Source organism: Brachionichthys hirsutus, chromosome 4 (genome assembly GCF_040956055.1).
Source record: "Brachionichthys hirsutus isolate HB-005 chromosome 4, CSIRO-AGI_Bhir_v1, whole genome shotgun sequence".
Classification (NCBI taxonomy): domain Eukaryota; kingdom Metazoa; phylum Chordata; class Actinopteri; order Lophiiformes; family Brachionichthyidae; genus Brachionichthys; species Brachionichthys hirsutus.
The window spans coordinates 12,510,910-12,526,993 of record NC_090900.1 but is presented as its reverse complement, the minus strand read 5'-3'; the positions used below and the strand labels follow the sequence as shown (position 1 = coordinate 12,526,993).

The 16,084-nt window shown below is 44.3% G+C and overlaps 1 protein-coding gene across 1 annotated transcript; it reads right to left on the bottom strand.

Moving 5' to 3' along the window:
- Window positions 1–337: 337 nt before the first annotated feature.
- txnrd2.2 (thioredoxin reductase 2, tandem duplicate 2) lies at window positions 338–15,748 on the bottom strand. Its single transcript, XM_068760636.1, has 17 exons — window positions 15,673–15,748; window positions 14,965–15,030; window positions 14,817–14,873; window positions 14,592–14,736; window positions 13,848–13,922; window positions 13,504–13,582; window positions 13,038–13,100; window positions 12,792–12,862; window positions 10,077–10,096; window positions 9,478–9,569; window positions 9,200–9,374; window positions 4,256–4,392; window positions 3,217–3,312; window positions 2,655–2,747; window positions 1,348–1,419; window positions 936–1,033; window positions 338–568 (listed from the first exon to the last, which is right to left on the bottom strand). Exons 1-17 carry the CDS (start codon window positions 15,746–15,748, stop codon window positions 445–447), a joined length of 1,539 nt encoding a protein of 512 aa, XP_068616737.1. The 3' UTR covers window positions 338–444.
- Window positions 15,749–16,084: the final 336 nt, after the last annotated feature.

The window sequence follows — 16,084 nt, the reverse complement described above, 5'->3', positions numbered from 1 at the left end:
CCCTAAGACTAATGGACAGGAAGTACAGCCGGAGAAACAACAATATTTGCAGAATATATATATATATATATATATATATATATATATATATATTTCAGAAAAACGTAAGGGCTTGGTCTACAGTTCTGGTACGATTTCAACAAAACACCGAGTGCAGATCTTAATCCTGATTGATGAGTCTGTTTATTTAAAAGACGCTCGCTCTGCAGCAGAACTCTTGCTCGCCTGATCTACAGCCCTGTGCTTTCAGAACCTACACCCACAACCTGCGTGTGGAATGATCACTTTGTGATCAGTGACCTGGGCAGCCAGTGATCACATGTATGACTGGCATATGGAGACGTTTGGGGCCATGAAGAAGGAGACAGAGGAGGAGGAGACTAAAAACAGGCTAACTCCTGATCCTGTGTGCCGACTCGTGTTCAGAGGCCGAGGTGCTTAACCTCAGCAACCGGTGACGGTGGCGTCCAACCCCGAGCGCTTCGTGATGTTGACCTTTGTCAGCTCCTCGGCACAAGTTGGGTGGATGCCAACTGTCTGCAGCAGGTGGGAAAATGTTGCTCCACACCTAAATGTAGAGACACAGAGAGGCCACGTGAGTTTACACATCCTCCTTTAAAAGAATCTACTGTAGTATCTTCTAATGGATTTCTATCCGTTTTGTACTGTATGATGTGCAGCTGATCACTTATCCAAGTCCGAAGGTATTAATATAACATATTCAAATATTTTTCGATGGTTTCTAACCTTTGATTGTTGGAATGTGAGAAGCATTAACATCATGAATACTGAGAGAGAAAAGGTCATCATGAACAATCCGATCTGACAAATGTATTATATTCTGAGACCTCTGTGACTTTGAGATTTAAAACACATGGGACAAAGAAAAAAAAAACACTTGACCTTAGACAAAATGCAGGGTTTATTAAACTTACTGGAAGCCTAAAGCAAAGCCCTGAGTGATTTCTCCAGCATTTGGGCCGGTGAAGTGCAGGCCCAGGATCTTCTGGTCTCCGCCTCGCTCACATACCACCTGAGGAGGAACAAAAATGAACCGAAGCAAAGGAGGCGTTTGAGGCTATTGTACCGTCACATTTTAAGATAGTTCTTTTTTTTTTTTGACTGGACAAATGTGTCTCAACGCTTGTTTGAGTTAGACTATTTCAGTCAGTTCCTCAAGCAGCAGTCTAACCCCATCGACCCGCTGCAGGAGGCCCTGCCTTCAACAACACGCACACACAAACAGTGTCTGATGCAAACATACAAAGCAAAGAGTCAAACTATGCAGAGCATTAAAAAGACGACTGCTCAAAAGTACCTAAAGTCAACTCTGTGGCGTAAGCCTACCTTTAAGTAGCACTGGCTGGCCTCGCGCTCCGCTACAGTGAATTCCAGAGGCTTATAGAATGCGTGGTAGACCTGCACACCAAAAAAGGACATAATCACACAGCACATCTGGAAACGCAATCACTTAAAGTCGGTAAAATAATCTTGCTTGACCAATAATTTCACCGGGACAGATTTAATTTAATTGTTTTGTAGTTCGACAAAAAAAAAAGAAAAAAAAAAGACAAACCTTAGTTATGATCCTCAATTCTCATTCGATTTAATGTTCTGCAAATCCTCATCTCACAGATACGAATAAAAACGAAACAAAAACAAGGAAGTGTCCAGTAATGATGAAAAAAATATATATATATAGATATAAGACAATAGAAGAAGTAAAATGAGACATTTAGAAATGTTTGTGCTTTGCTTTTATTAAGGCTCCGATCCATCCTCCAACCTGTAGCTTTTATAACAATGACTGCGTCTGACTTGCTAATTACACGAGAAAAAGAATAAAGATATCTGCTTGTTTGATAATGAGAAACTCTTCCCTGAAAATGCACGTAGCGTTTTATTCTCCAAGTCGACGTGCTGACACAAGCCATGAGGGCCACGCAGCTGTACGGGGCCGGAGCCACGACTCCGTCAGATCTCAGCGCCGCTGTCATCGCCCCATACGCACCTCAATCAGAGCTCCTGCTCGCCTGTCAGTCACAGCGAGGAGCCCCAACGCACCAGCTACACCTTACTTCAGCAGCCTCGTGCAGGTGTCGGCTAGCATCTGGCACGCTGCGCACGTACGCGGGCACGCAAATATACAAAGCTAGTTGCTCTTGCATTGTGTGCGTGTGTCAATGTTTGCTCATGCGTTGTGCAACAATGCGTCTTTTGTGAATGTTTATGGCATTAAAAGGACAAAATCGCTTCCTGCGTGTCGTTGTGGATTACAAATAAAGCCACAGTGACAACAGCAGCTCGAGCTGCTTCGGTTACAGATCACTATGATAAAATTCAGTCATGTATAAATTAGTACGTGGTTTATTTTCATGGCGAGTTTAAAATATCATTCAATTCATTTTGAATTTGGGAATTAAAAACCTCAAATGCTGCTTTTTCTTTAACAAATACGTAATTAGATTTTTAATTCAGTTCAAAGCATTACAAGAAGAAAAATAGTTTCCCAGTGTATAATTTAGTGGAAATTAGATTTGAATTAGATAAGTCACTGTGCAGAAACCATGAAAAAGTCCTGTTTGTCTCATGTGTCTGAACTTGAACAGATGGAGGCTTGCAGCTTCCAGCTCCATCCGCCAAAGCTTTCTCACCTCGATGCCGTCTTTTCCGTTCCTCCTCTCAGCCTCCTCCTCAGAGAGACCCACACAGCCGTACTCCAGGGGGGTGAACACCGTGGTGGGCACCTAACACACACACACACACAAATTTTCCTAAAAGAATCTAAACACCAACTTGTTTTTTGCTCCATTTTTCTCCTTTGATCATGAACTATGGTATAATGAATACTTTTAATTTGTGCTTTATGAAGGAAGTGCACAAAATAATTATAGATGCCAAACCTATTTCTTTGGCATCTTTGGAATATGAGAGGCGCATCATTACATCAGTCTTAATAATCCCTTTGCCCCATGTGAATGAAAAGCTACTCATCACTATAATAAACCTCCATTAAGAGTTAAACATAGGATGAGGAAGCGTAATAATGACACTGATGACACTTTGGACAATGATGCCTGTTTATGTCATAACTCATCCAGAGGAGCGGTCTGAGGAACAGAGATGTGCTGTGATGGTTAACAGAAAACTATTGGTTAGAAACGACACACACCAACAGGCTGTGTGAGACGCTCCGAGTGTGTTAGCGTGGCTTACATTGTCGTAGCTCATGAGCTCAGTGCTGCGACCGCTCAGTCTGCGGGCGAGAAGTTTTCCTGCTTTTATAGCCGTTGGGGTCAATTCAGGACGACCCTAACACAGAGAGAAAAATACATTTAGAAATATTCCCCCACCGCACAGACAACTTTATATTTGATCTTTTAGCCACTCATCATTTGAAGGATTGGTAGTTGCTATAAGTAGCAGGAGTTTCAACCATCTGACCATTTGTTTCCAACCAGCAGTCAGTTTGCACAAACACAGACGAGGTGCATCATTTCAACCGTCGAGTAAACTTCAAAAACAACCGCTTTGTTTTTGCCTTAATTGTTCTGGATGTCTACGCAAACAGATCGAGGACACACACACCCAAAAACTGCCTGATTCAGGGAACGGTCAGGCTGCAGGGCAATTCTGAAGGCATGACGTGCTAAACTATCACCACACTTCCTGCCGCACGTGTGTTTGCTCTGGTATTCATTCATCATTCGTCATCATAATGCATTTCTTGGCGCGCTTTTCTGAGCAAGGAAAAAAGATAAGCATGAAGTGACATATCACTCCTATTAAAAAAATAGACTTAAAGAATGTTGTGAAAAGCTGACAGACAGATCGAGAAGGATGATTCATCAAAGTGAGCTGTCAGAGTGTGTGTGTGTGTCATGCAGCTTGGGAGTCAGCAAAGAAACACACAGCCGTAACACTAGCAGCAGCAGGTAGAGCCAGTATTAACATCGTTCAGCTCGGCACCAAGACCTCGGATGTTGTTCAGCCCAGTGCTCAGATGTTGTGTACGTGCACATTGTGATACCCAAAACACGAGGGGTTGAAAAGCGAAAGGGAAAAATAACCCTCTCAATTTTACAATTGTTCTACACTTTTTGCCTTCATCAACAAAATATTAACATTACTTTATCAAGGCTTCCTCTGTTTGTTTTTTTTAAATATTAAATTCTGACTAATAATTATGTGTTATCTGCGGCGACTTTTCGGGACGCTGTCTGCTGGCAGCCCGTTGTCCGTTGACAATGCCTACCTCTCCGATGTCACCCAAAGCATAGATGTTTGGCACGGAGGAGGATTCGTCGGCGCCCACGACTATTTTCCCTGTCGCTTTGTTGAGTTGCACGCCAATCTTGTCCAGACCCAGAGCTTTGGTTTCAGGGGCTCTGCCTGAGGTGAATGGAAGGAAACAACACAAGGAGAATATTACGTTACACTCAGCAGAGACAGTGTTCATTACACTGAGGGTTAGAGCCATTGACCAATGTTCAGGGAATGTAAGCGGCCGGTGGACACAGCAAAGAGGAGGTTATCTGGACACTGTCCCTCACACCTCCTGTAGCATCCATGACCAGAATACACAAACATAGTAAAGATTCAAATTCACAACTGAGAAACTGCAATTCTATATTCAAGAATTACAAAACAAAACAGAACTAATATTTCATGTCTTGAATTAAACGTTTTCCCCCCATTAATGATGATAAAACTCTGGGAAAAATTATGTACCGGTATTTAAATAAAAATAATAATGCAGTCATTACTTCCATTCATGCAGCATCATCAGCTCAGTTTGTGCTTTACGTCATGACTGAATGCTTCAAAACCAAGACTTCCAACAGCCTCTAATTATCTTCTGTCTAATTAACAAATGCTCGGGTCAACAGCGCAGAGTGATGGAGAGAATGTGGAAAGGAGGTGAAGAATCATGTGCAGGCAGGCTGGAATGGGTGGAGGAAAGTATCAGGTGTGCTCTGTGATAGGAGAGTGTCAGCGAGGATGAAGGGAAAGGTCTACAAGAAAGTGGTGAGGCCAGCCATGATGGACAGCTGAGAGACAGTGGCTCTGAGGAAAAGACAGGAGGCGGAGCTAGAAGTGGAGGAGATGAAGATGCTGAGGTTCTCCTTGGGAGTGACCAGGTTGGATAGGATTATAAATGAGGCAAAAGAGGGACAGTGAAGGTTAGACATTTTGGAGACAAGGTCAGAGAGACCAGACTCTGATGGTTTGGACATGTCGAGGAGAGACAGGGACTATATCGGTAGAAGGATGCTGAGGATGGACCTGCCAGGGAACAGGACTAGAGGTCGACCCAGGAGAAGATACATGGACGTAGTGAGGGAGGACGATGCAAAGGACGGGGTGAAGTGGAGAACATTGATTTGCTGTGGCGACCCCTCACGGGACAAGCCCAAAGTCCAGTAGTAGTAGTAGTAGCATACTGACACTACTAGAAGAGACAGATTCACCAGGCTTAGAATTTGTCCTCTGGTGATGTCAGAAAACCAAAACTGCTGCCATGGTTGCACAAGAGGAAGATACAAGGCAACACCAAAGTCTTCAGCTTCAGCACTTGGAGCCAAAATATGTGTAATTAATTTCACAGATATCCACCTAATAGTTGTTGTTAGCGGAATAGTTGAAATTAACAATATTTGAAAATTCTTATATTATGGAACATTTAATGAGAAATAATATCCTGTGTAATGTGGTTATTAAAGCTACACACACAAATAATAATCATAATAACAGCTCTAATAACTGATAGCGTAGATCTCTAAACACCAGTAATGTACAGGTTGAAATGAAAAAATAACTTTCCTCATTTGGAAATTTTAAATCAAGGACAACAACATCTGGCCGGCTGAGAAAGAGCTCAAGAGGAGAAACTGATGAGCGGCGAGGGATCAGTATCCCATCAACCTCTGGGACACCCCAAGGTGTGATTTTTGACACTTCCTGGGGGACAGCTGACTGATGCTGTCGACACTGAGTCTCCATGGTGACGGTGCGTGGACCACTGACCCCCCACCATAGCTCCTCACAACCTGCCTGGGTAGCATAATAAACACCAAGCCCCGAGCTACCCATGTAGATGCTATCGGACAGCAAAAACAACAAACCCCCAAGACTCTTTCCTGACTGGAGCCAAAGAACAACGTCCTCCCCCTCTTCTCCAACCGGGTGGGGGGGCAGCAGGGACCTGTCTGGTGCTCCACATCATGGGTGGCAGAAGGGGATGGAGAGCACAGAGGAGGAGGACGGAGGGGGAAACCAGGCAGTCATGACCGATTCAAGAGCAGCAACACAAACACAGAGATAAACAGTCCTGCAATTTATTCAGTTTATAAACAACGCACAAAGGTAAATAAAGTGTGCGTCATTAGTCTGCGTTTCAGTGGTGTTTGTTTCCCACAATGATCTACATCCTGTTACGGTTTAACCTCCCTGATGAGAAAAATCTTCCCCAGTTAAAACATGAAATGCTTGCTTTGAAAATATAAAATTTCAGCATCAGTTACTGCAAAAATATAATTAATGGCTGCCAAAAAGCGCTATCTGTAGGATCTGACTGGCGAGTCCAGCCTTTGCAAGATCTGGCCTTCCTGTCTGGAGCTGCAGCCTCTGCTGCTGCGCTGCAGCTGAGGCTGCAGCTCCATTGTGCGTCGAGGACACAACAACAGCGGGTCGCTGATAAGGGGCTTGCTTTGACCCTCGCTCACTGTGGTCCAGCAGATAGGCCAGTCTGAACAAAACCTGTTGTGACATTAAGAGGAAGCCGCCAGACTGCTAGGCTAATTAGCCACAACACTGCAGAAATTGAAATAAAAGCTGGACACTTATCTGATCGATGAAATGAACAAAGACAAAAGGAGCCGTTTCTTCAGGGCTCCCATACAGTCAGTCAAAGATTGATTATGTTCTCCATCTTAAGCAAAAAATGATTTTAAGATGCAAACCGATGGCGAGCTCAGCCATAAAATGCTGCAGCATCTGTACTCAAAACGTATTGTATTACATCGTGAACGAAGATTGGTGTGCTTAAACATAATTTAACCTTAAGAGTTTCCATATATAACCTGCAAATTCCCCCAAAGCTCAACCTACAAATTACAAACAAGTAACAGGATCCAACTAGAAGTCAGCTAGTTTGGTTATTTCAAAGAATAGATACATTTAGGTAGAGTCAGGGTTAGGTAAAGCAGACATTACTGACATCTGAATCAAAATGTGATTACTGATGTCACTTCTTCTGCCCGTGTTGTAAAGTAGCATTTGATTTTAAAACTGGACTGCATAGTTTACAACTCAACTGAAACATTTTCAATTAAACATTTAACTTTGAACAGCATATTAATGAGGAAAGAAAAAAATTTTTGGAAAAAAAATAGAATGTTTTTTGTCTGTCTGGTTACATCACCAAAAAAAAAAAGTTTAATCGTAAAGTTGCAAATATCATTTCCCACAAGCTGAAACAAACCACGGGGTGATACAGACGGACTGGGACACAACATTTGGGAGGCAAAGAATAACTTATAAAACCCAGAAAGTCCTTTAACAAAACTAGGAAATGTTTTCAATGAGTAATGCGTAGTGCAGTTAGGAGGAAGACCAATAAGCCCACTGTCTGCATGTAGACAGGAAGCGTGGAAATGTTGGGCTTCCTGGCGTCTTTCCGTCAGCACACCTGGACAGGGGAGCGGCCATGAGACCAGGAAGGAGCAGGGGAAAGGTGGAGGGAGGCAGGGCTGTAAAGACGGATGTAGCAGACACTGCTGATACTGTCCTCCTGTCCCCTCTGGCCTTTAATAACTCCACAGAGGCCTGGGATCCTAGTGTAAGGTCACCAAAAAGGGAAGTGGCCTTGCACTCATAACTCCAGCGTCTCACATCAAAGAGCAGAGTTCACGTTTTTACTGGTTCCCACTAAACTGTATGGGAACAAACAAACAGGGATGTCACCGGGTTTGCCAAGTTGTAGCTAATAAGACCAGGATGGTGCTGCTGGCCTTACGACATGCAGCAATGATCTGAAAAGAGACGAGGGAACTTAAAGTTGAGGGGATTAACTTCATGCATCTTAATGACGGGAAAGACATTGAAGACATCCTTAATTTCTTAATCTTAATGTTCGGTGCACTGTGGACTGGAATATTTTTTTTTTTGCACGTCTGGTTTTACGAGGGGCTGAACGTGTTCCCCTCATCGTTTGGGGAAGAACTCTGAACATAGGAAACATAAAGACTGCAGACATGTGAGAGCCCGTGCTGAAGCTCTCAATGGAGGCGTCGCTTTCACCACCAGCTCCGTGTGGAGACGATGTGGGGGCCACAGGAGGGAAGAACAAACGTCATCTCAGCCGCAGGGTCACGCACATCCTTGTCGCTGTCACACGCACAGAGAGGGAGAGGACGCCCTCACCCCCCCTCCCACAACACTAAAACAAAGCAACAGCCTGGTGGAGCACACCGTGGAAAAGCCTACTGCTCCGTCTCTGAAAGCACAACAGGAATAAACCCACAGCTCCAGGAGCACACTGCCTCCATTGTTACTCGTGGAGGCAGGTGGAACGGGAGAAGTAGATGACAGAGCAGAATGAGGAGAGATGAGAGAGAGGATGGTAATGGCGGGCAGAGGGCCGCGGGCAGGGATGGCAGTGACAGATGCAGGGTTGGTTTCCACCGGGCAGGAAGGCCCAGACAGGGAGAACAAAGAGGGGAACGTGGTGACCTGTGCCTGGGAGCATCCTGCCCCGTCCTGCACCTCTCCAACCAGAGAGCCAGCAGAGGGTGATTAATACTTCCCCCCTGGACATTCCCATCATTCAGGCTTTATTACTTTGTTTTTGATTCCTCTGCTATCTGCTGACACCGTCTCCTATTGAGGACGGCAATGACACTGATGGTGGGAGAAAGGGCAGCAACAGCCGGAAGAACACTCCGATCAAAACAGGGGTTGTTTGGTTATATCACACTGATCTCCATTCATTCACAGAATGACTGATTAAGAGCAATCACCTGAATAAATATTTAAGTCAGGGCTGCTGTAAACGCATAAGAAACAAGTTTTAAGCATAAAGTCTTTCATAGCTATGAAAAATAAAGTCCTTTATTGAGACTTTTCTCTGTCTTTTTTAACCCCGACCACATAAAAACAGGTTTGTTTGAGATTGAAATGACATTTAGACACGACTCACCCACAGCCCACAGCACAGAGTCATAGGTGGCGCTGTGCTCGTTGCCTGTCTGGGCGTCCATCCAGGTCACCTGAAGAGCTCCTGAGGGGAGTTTGTCCACTGCCTTTGGGACACACTTCCATTCAAACTTGGTCCCATATGCCTCCATGTAGTCTGTCACTAGACCTGCCATTTGCTGCCCCGCCCCAAAGAAAGAAGAGAATATCCACCTTCAACCACAACAATAATCACTATCATAAAGCTGCAGAATATTCAACTGGTCATCCACGGAGCAGTACCTGATCAAACCCCCGGAGGGCGATGCTGCGCACCATCACTGTTGTGTCCAAGCCAATGCCAGTGAGGAAGCCTGCACACTCCAGAGCCACGTCTGACACACCAGGTTGAGGATTAGAACAGGTTTAGTAGAAAAGTATCACCTGAGGTGTGGCCGTAACACAAACAGACGGCCGCTATGGCAGCACATGAAGGCAGACAGTTTCATCCGCTGCCATACGAATGTCACAGGGTTATTATTGCTGATAATTACCGCCGCCGAGACGGAGGTTATCTGATCGCCAGCGTTTGTTTGTCCGTCCGTCCGTCCGCCCATCCGAATGTTAGTAAAATAACTCGAAAGGTTCTGGACGGATCTTGATGAAATAGTCAGGAAATGTTGGGAATATTACCAGGAACAGATGATGGCATTTTGGTGATGATCCAGATCACCATGTGGATGGTGGAAATCCAGTTACGAGGGGAATGAGCTGCTCGGTGGAGGTCTGCGCTCTCCGAGAGCTTTTCTAGTTCACTGTTAGTGTGCGGAGTTATTTGCACACACTGATTTAATAGCAATGTTCATTCCTACTGATTAGCTGTGGCGGCTCTACAAGGATACAGCTGGCTCCAACAACAAGCCTGCAAAACACAAAAAGAGATGCATTGAAACAAACAAATAATACAATAGAAATAAAACAACGTTTCATCTTTTGTGTGGCTTTGGCCAAATGAAACGACGCAAGTTTTGAGTTTGAAAATGTTTGCTTTGAATCCTGGAGGTGATGAATTACAAAACCTCTTAAGCTCAGAGAGACGAAGAGAAGGTGTGATGAAAATGTAGAAAACCGGGACAAGAAAAAAAGTGTGTGTGTGTGTGTGTGTGTGTGTGTGTGTGGTCCAGTTGAATCACACGTCTAATCCAGCTCTGAGATCAGTGGCATTAAAGCTAATTGCCAGTGTCTGTGCTAATCCCTACAGATGCGGTGTTCCATGTTCAGGGCTCAAATCAACACATCAGCCAGTAGAGTGACAGCCGTCACCCGTCACCCGCATGTAAACGCCTTCCCTCAGGTCAGCTCTACCTGACAGCACATCCCACCTGAGTCCACGTTAGCCGTAAATGCAAAAAGCCCTCATGCCACTTTTCTCTGAGTCTCCGTAATGCACAGCTGCACTTAGCACATATTGTGAAGCGGCTTATGGAAGATTAGGCAAAGAGCTTTGGCTTGATTCTGCGCTTTCATCACTGAGAAACGGTCTCCTTTCCCCTCACCCTGCTTCCTTCTCTTTGTACCCTGGTCTGGAGTACAGCTGCAACATTTTTCATCAACTGAAAGATGAGGCTATAAATTCTTTCCAATCTGACCCACTCAACAGCGGTGTCATGAAGAGGGCATGCAGGCAAGACACAGAAGCAAGAGCTAATAGTCACTTAGCTCCACAACGCACTTCGGAATTGGCTTGATGCTTTATGAGCTGTACAGGAAACTATTAATCAATGGTTGAAAAGCTTCCCCAGCTGCCTCAACAAAAACATTACATACACACATTCAAACAGAAACATGTAATGTTAACAAGCAAAAGTATTCAGTATGAAAGGAATAAAAAGGGAGGATGTCTGGCCCGGATGCGTCAGTATGTCATACAGCACTGGACTCCTACTTAAAATGTAATGGGTAAGGAGCCATGCCACAACTGAAAGCATTAACAGCAAGAAGCTCAAGCCGAGGTCTCGATGAACCCTAAACTGCAGAGGAAGGCAGCGCTTAATGAATCTAGTGCTCCTGATGACGAGTGCAAAGAAGCTTCTCAGAGGGGTTTCAGAGCATGAGAGACACGGTGAGGCTGCTGTATCCTGGGACCTTCGGTTACATGCAGGCTTAAAGAGCCCTGTGAACATTTTTTTGTTTCACTGCAAAATGCTGGGAAATGATGCTGCAGACATCTGTGCTGCTTTGCAACGAGCTGCTGAAAGGTACATCCAGGATGTGTGGTCCACGGCCAATATACAACTCAACACAGAGGCCAAAACAAAGCCTCGCACTGCTCACAGCCATTAAAGCGCCGGCCAAACCCATAGAGCAGCATCCCACCGCTGGCACGTGTGCAGCGCTTTCTCCTGATAGCCTGACGACGGCAGCCGACTATGGATTTCAGGCCCTGGGCAAAATCTGTCGCTCAGGTGTGCATGTGCTGCCAGACCAATTAGACGGGCGTCACTCGACTGGAGCCCCTCCCGCACCAGCCCTGCAGATGGAAAAACGGCTCGTTGGACCTCACCTGTGCAGCTGGAGGCTAGGCTGCACAGCACAGTCTCTGGGAGCAGAGTGTGTGGTTTAGCTCCCTTATAGAGGAGGCTAAGGCTGACCCATCGCTCATCTCGTACAGCCTGCAGGGAGGGAAGAGGACTCTACAAAACATCCCACCGGCTCATCAAAAGACTTGCCGAGCTCCTGTGATATAATGTTTTGCTTCAACGCTACCGCGAGCCTCGCCGAGGGATGGTTTCGGATTTCATTTGCCACCAAGTGGTCAAAATTTGAAATGCACGTTCCACGATGCATGTGCATCATGGGACTAACACATATTGGGGCGTTAAAATAAAAGATGATCTCATAGATCTCAGCAGAGTGCTGCACACTGGTCATCTGCCAAAAACAGAGGAAACAGTCAAAAACTACTAGAAGCTCCAGGTGCAGACAGTCTGCACACACACACATATGTGAAGCCCGACTATCAGCTGAAGGATCGGAATCTTTATTTCCGCTGATCTGTCACCGTGAAGCAAACAACCACCTCAACCCAGGTACGCCACAACCTCGAGTCTCCGTCTGTAGGCCGTGCCAAGAGAAAACATCGGAGAGAGACCAATTAACCAGGTGATGACAGGGGCTAAATGACTAGATTAAAGGGCTTGTTCTGTAAAGGTAAGGATGCACGCCGCTAATCTGAATCACAAGGTGAAGACAGGCCGACAGGAAGGGAGAAATACAAACGGCATGTCACCGATGAATGATGGCGGCGCGTGACAGTGGGACCGATCGGACCGGCGAGTTAGAGCAAAGCACCAATGCTGCGCAGGTTAGTGCTTCTATTCCTGTTACAGATGACTGTACAGAAAACAGGCCCACATATTATAAAGGTATTAATTATTCTAGATCGTATTTGGCTGCAAAATATGCACGTTTTAATATAAAAAAAGAGAAAAAAATCACGACAATGGCCAAACTTCTGTTTTATTATCCTTGCGCAACATCAGATGTGTAAAGGGCACTGACTGGGCAGTATCTGTATCCACCACAAGTATACGTTTGTGTAGGTGTGTGCTTCTCACGTTTTCCCAGGTGACTTTTTCAGCCAGAAGATGTCGTCACTGGTGATGCCGTGCTCCGTCGCACCTGGGATCTGTCACATGTTAAAGCCACAATCAGAAGCGTCATCAGTTTGTGTCCTACCTCCTCTGTGATGAAGACTTGTCTGTGTGTCATACAATGACAGCTGCAGGGTGTCTGTTTCTCATTTGTATACATGTTAATCAGCCAGGCACAAACACTGGGAGAATGATGATGAGGCCACCTACGTTTGTGGGGTAGTTAGGTCGCCCCCCGGTGGCGATCACAATGTTCTTTGCAGTCAGGAGGGTCTGGAGGAGAGAAGGAAATTTCACAGCACTTAATAATATACAAAGGAATGTCAAATTAAATCAAGGGAACTTCAATTATGTATCAAGCTGATGACTGAAATAGTCAAAAATACATAAAAATGCTCCAAAAAATATGTGTGTATATAAATTAGGATAACTAAACAGATTGAATTTAGATTTTATGCTGGAGTTTCATCAGTTCATAGCAGAAATTTAAAATCGAATAAAATGCAAAATGTATATGAAGATAAATAACGTACAAATAAAATTTGTTCAGAATCAGAAGTTGTTTATTGCTTATTTTCAATGAGGGTTCACAGACGGTGAACCCTGTCCTTAAACAGTAATCCTGTTTAAGGACAAACACGCCAACCTCTGTCTATGAAGTGAATTCATAACCCACCTCCTTCCCGGTTTTTGACAGTCCTTTAATAGTGTGCTCATCCACCAGGCTTCCTTTCATATTCAGATACTCCACCTTCCTGCAACAAAAACCATAATCAGGTGGTTGCCCGTGGCGACACATTAGCCTGCTTTCTTCTTGACTGGCAAGGGATGCAATAAAGCATCTTGTACTATCTGTGAAAACACATTTGCCACTGAATACTGCTTTTTATATTTCTAATGGGAACCCACTGGTGTGATGTGACCGCTTTGCACTGTGGGTAACAATGCTTGACATCAATTACACATAATCACATCATTAGGCCAGGAATACACAATTTAAAACATGCTGGTGCCACTTACTTGTCCTGCAGTTGAACTCTGTGGCCCCAGTTCAGGGACCTGACGTGGTTTTGGACAGCCTCTGCCATGGTGGCCCTGACAACACACCAGAGGTAACACTAGAAACAGACTTGCTGCATTCCTCACAGAGGAGAAACGATGCTACAGCTTTCCACTGGAATAAAAATACCAAAGGGGGGGGTATCCTCTTAATCAGCTGTTTGCGCTGACCAAACCTGATCAGGGTAAGTCGCTCAGTACATGATATTGTACCGTTTCTCTTAGACATAACGCAGAATGTTACTTTAACTGAGTACTGCAGTCTCTGGATTCAGCGCTGAGTGACCAGCCTCTCCAGCCATACAAACTCTCGAGCTGCTATGACTTTCTTTAGCTCCAGACACACCGCTGATACACAGAACCAAAAGTTACAGTTTAGTTTCATCACTACAAAGAAAAGGATCCCAAAATGTGTGCATCTTACCAGGATGCTTCTAATCTACTGGAGCAACTTGAATTCTTGTTTGTGAATCAACAATGTTAACATCTGATTTACAAACGTGTGTGTGATTCAATTCAATTCAATTTTATTTCTATAACCACAGATAACAACAGAAAGTTATCTCAAGGCACTTTACAGGAGTGGCAGGGAAAGGCAGAACCCCCTTGACGCTGCAGAGACACCACTAGATGGTGCTATTTAACCACACAAACAGTTCTTTAGTCGAAGCTGAGACCTTCGGGTGAAGGTTTTGCTCTCCTTACCAGTCATGGCAGACTGGCCCAGGGATGTTCCAGCCATACTTCTTGGCATCTTTGACTGCAGTACCAAGTAGAGCAGCCTGGTGCATGAGCTTCTTAGGAATGCAGCCAACATTAACACATGTTCCACCAAGACCCCACTTAGTACCTGATTGGGAAAGCGTTTCCAAACAATGAAGTCTAACACATAATAGCATTTACGTACACAGCAGGGTCAAAAACGCTTACCTTTAATAGAAGGCTCCACATAGTCTAAAACAGCAACTTCCTGGCCCTGTTGCGCCGCTGTAAACATGGATGCAGCTTCTTCATTATTTGACAGTACAATGCATGCACGGATGAGCATAAAGGAATCAGACACTGCAGAATTTCTCACCTTCCTTGGAGCAGGCAAGGCCTCCTGATCCACCACCAATAACCACCAGGTCGTAGTCATACTTCCCTAAATCATGACACAGCACTGTAGTTAAAACTAAAAGTGATTTTAGTGATCCGAAAATGAACATGCAGATATCTTGGAATTGAGGTGAATTAAAGATGCCTTGAGCTGGAATTACGACTAGTCAGAATCAAATTGTAGATATCTCAAACTGAAATTACAGATATCTACAATTCAGTTGCAGATATCCGCAATGCATATGAATGGCAAAAGGTGATGTCATTCGCCTAAGAAGAATGTCTTTGTGGGTATCTGAAATGACAGTTACGGATAGGAAGAATGTAGTCGCAGATATCTGCAATACTCCTTTTGACGAAGCAAAACTGAATTACAGATTATCTACAACACCAGTCTAGCTGTTAAATGTTAAAAGGGCTTGTCGTACTAAACGTCTTGTGACGTTCTGCCTGTTTAACGCGGAGCAGCGCCGCCGTCTTTCCAGGATGTCAGAGGTTTAATAAACACAACAGTAAATGCGCTTTAATGACGCTGACAGCATTAGAATGGAGATATGATTATAGATAATAGTAGAAAGTAATTAACGACACCAGCAGAAGTTAGATCACGTCGCTCCTGGCTCTTAAGCCATCAAACAGAAAGACCTCCAACCATTAACATTTCTCTCGACGTGTTCACGTGGTTTACCTGTCAAGTTTCTTCTCAAAGCATGCAAACAACCAGTTCTTTTCCACCTGTGTCTGCCCCGACAGAAGGCTGCCATGTTGTTATTAATGGAAGGACCCCACTCTGGTGTGAGGTGGCTAGAAAGGTGCCTGGAAAGAAAGTTGTTGTATGTAAATTCAGTATACACGGCAATAAATGATGATAAATGGCTCGCGATTTTTTTTTTACTTCGCATTTTGAGTGAACGGCTTTAAAATAAAATAAAATTGGGGCATGCTTTTTGTTTGCTTTTCTATGAAATTTAGATGAAGGGTCTTGTTTTTTTTATTTCATTTAAAATTGTGAATTTGCTTTTGTGATTTACAACACAGACTTGCTGGTCCAATAAATAACAAAGAAAAATACTGCTAAGAAAGTGCTATATTCAAAGTTC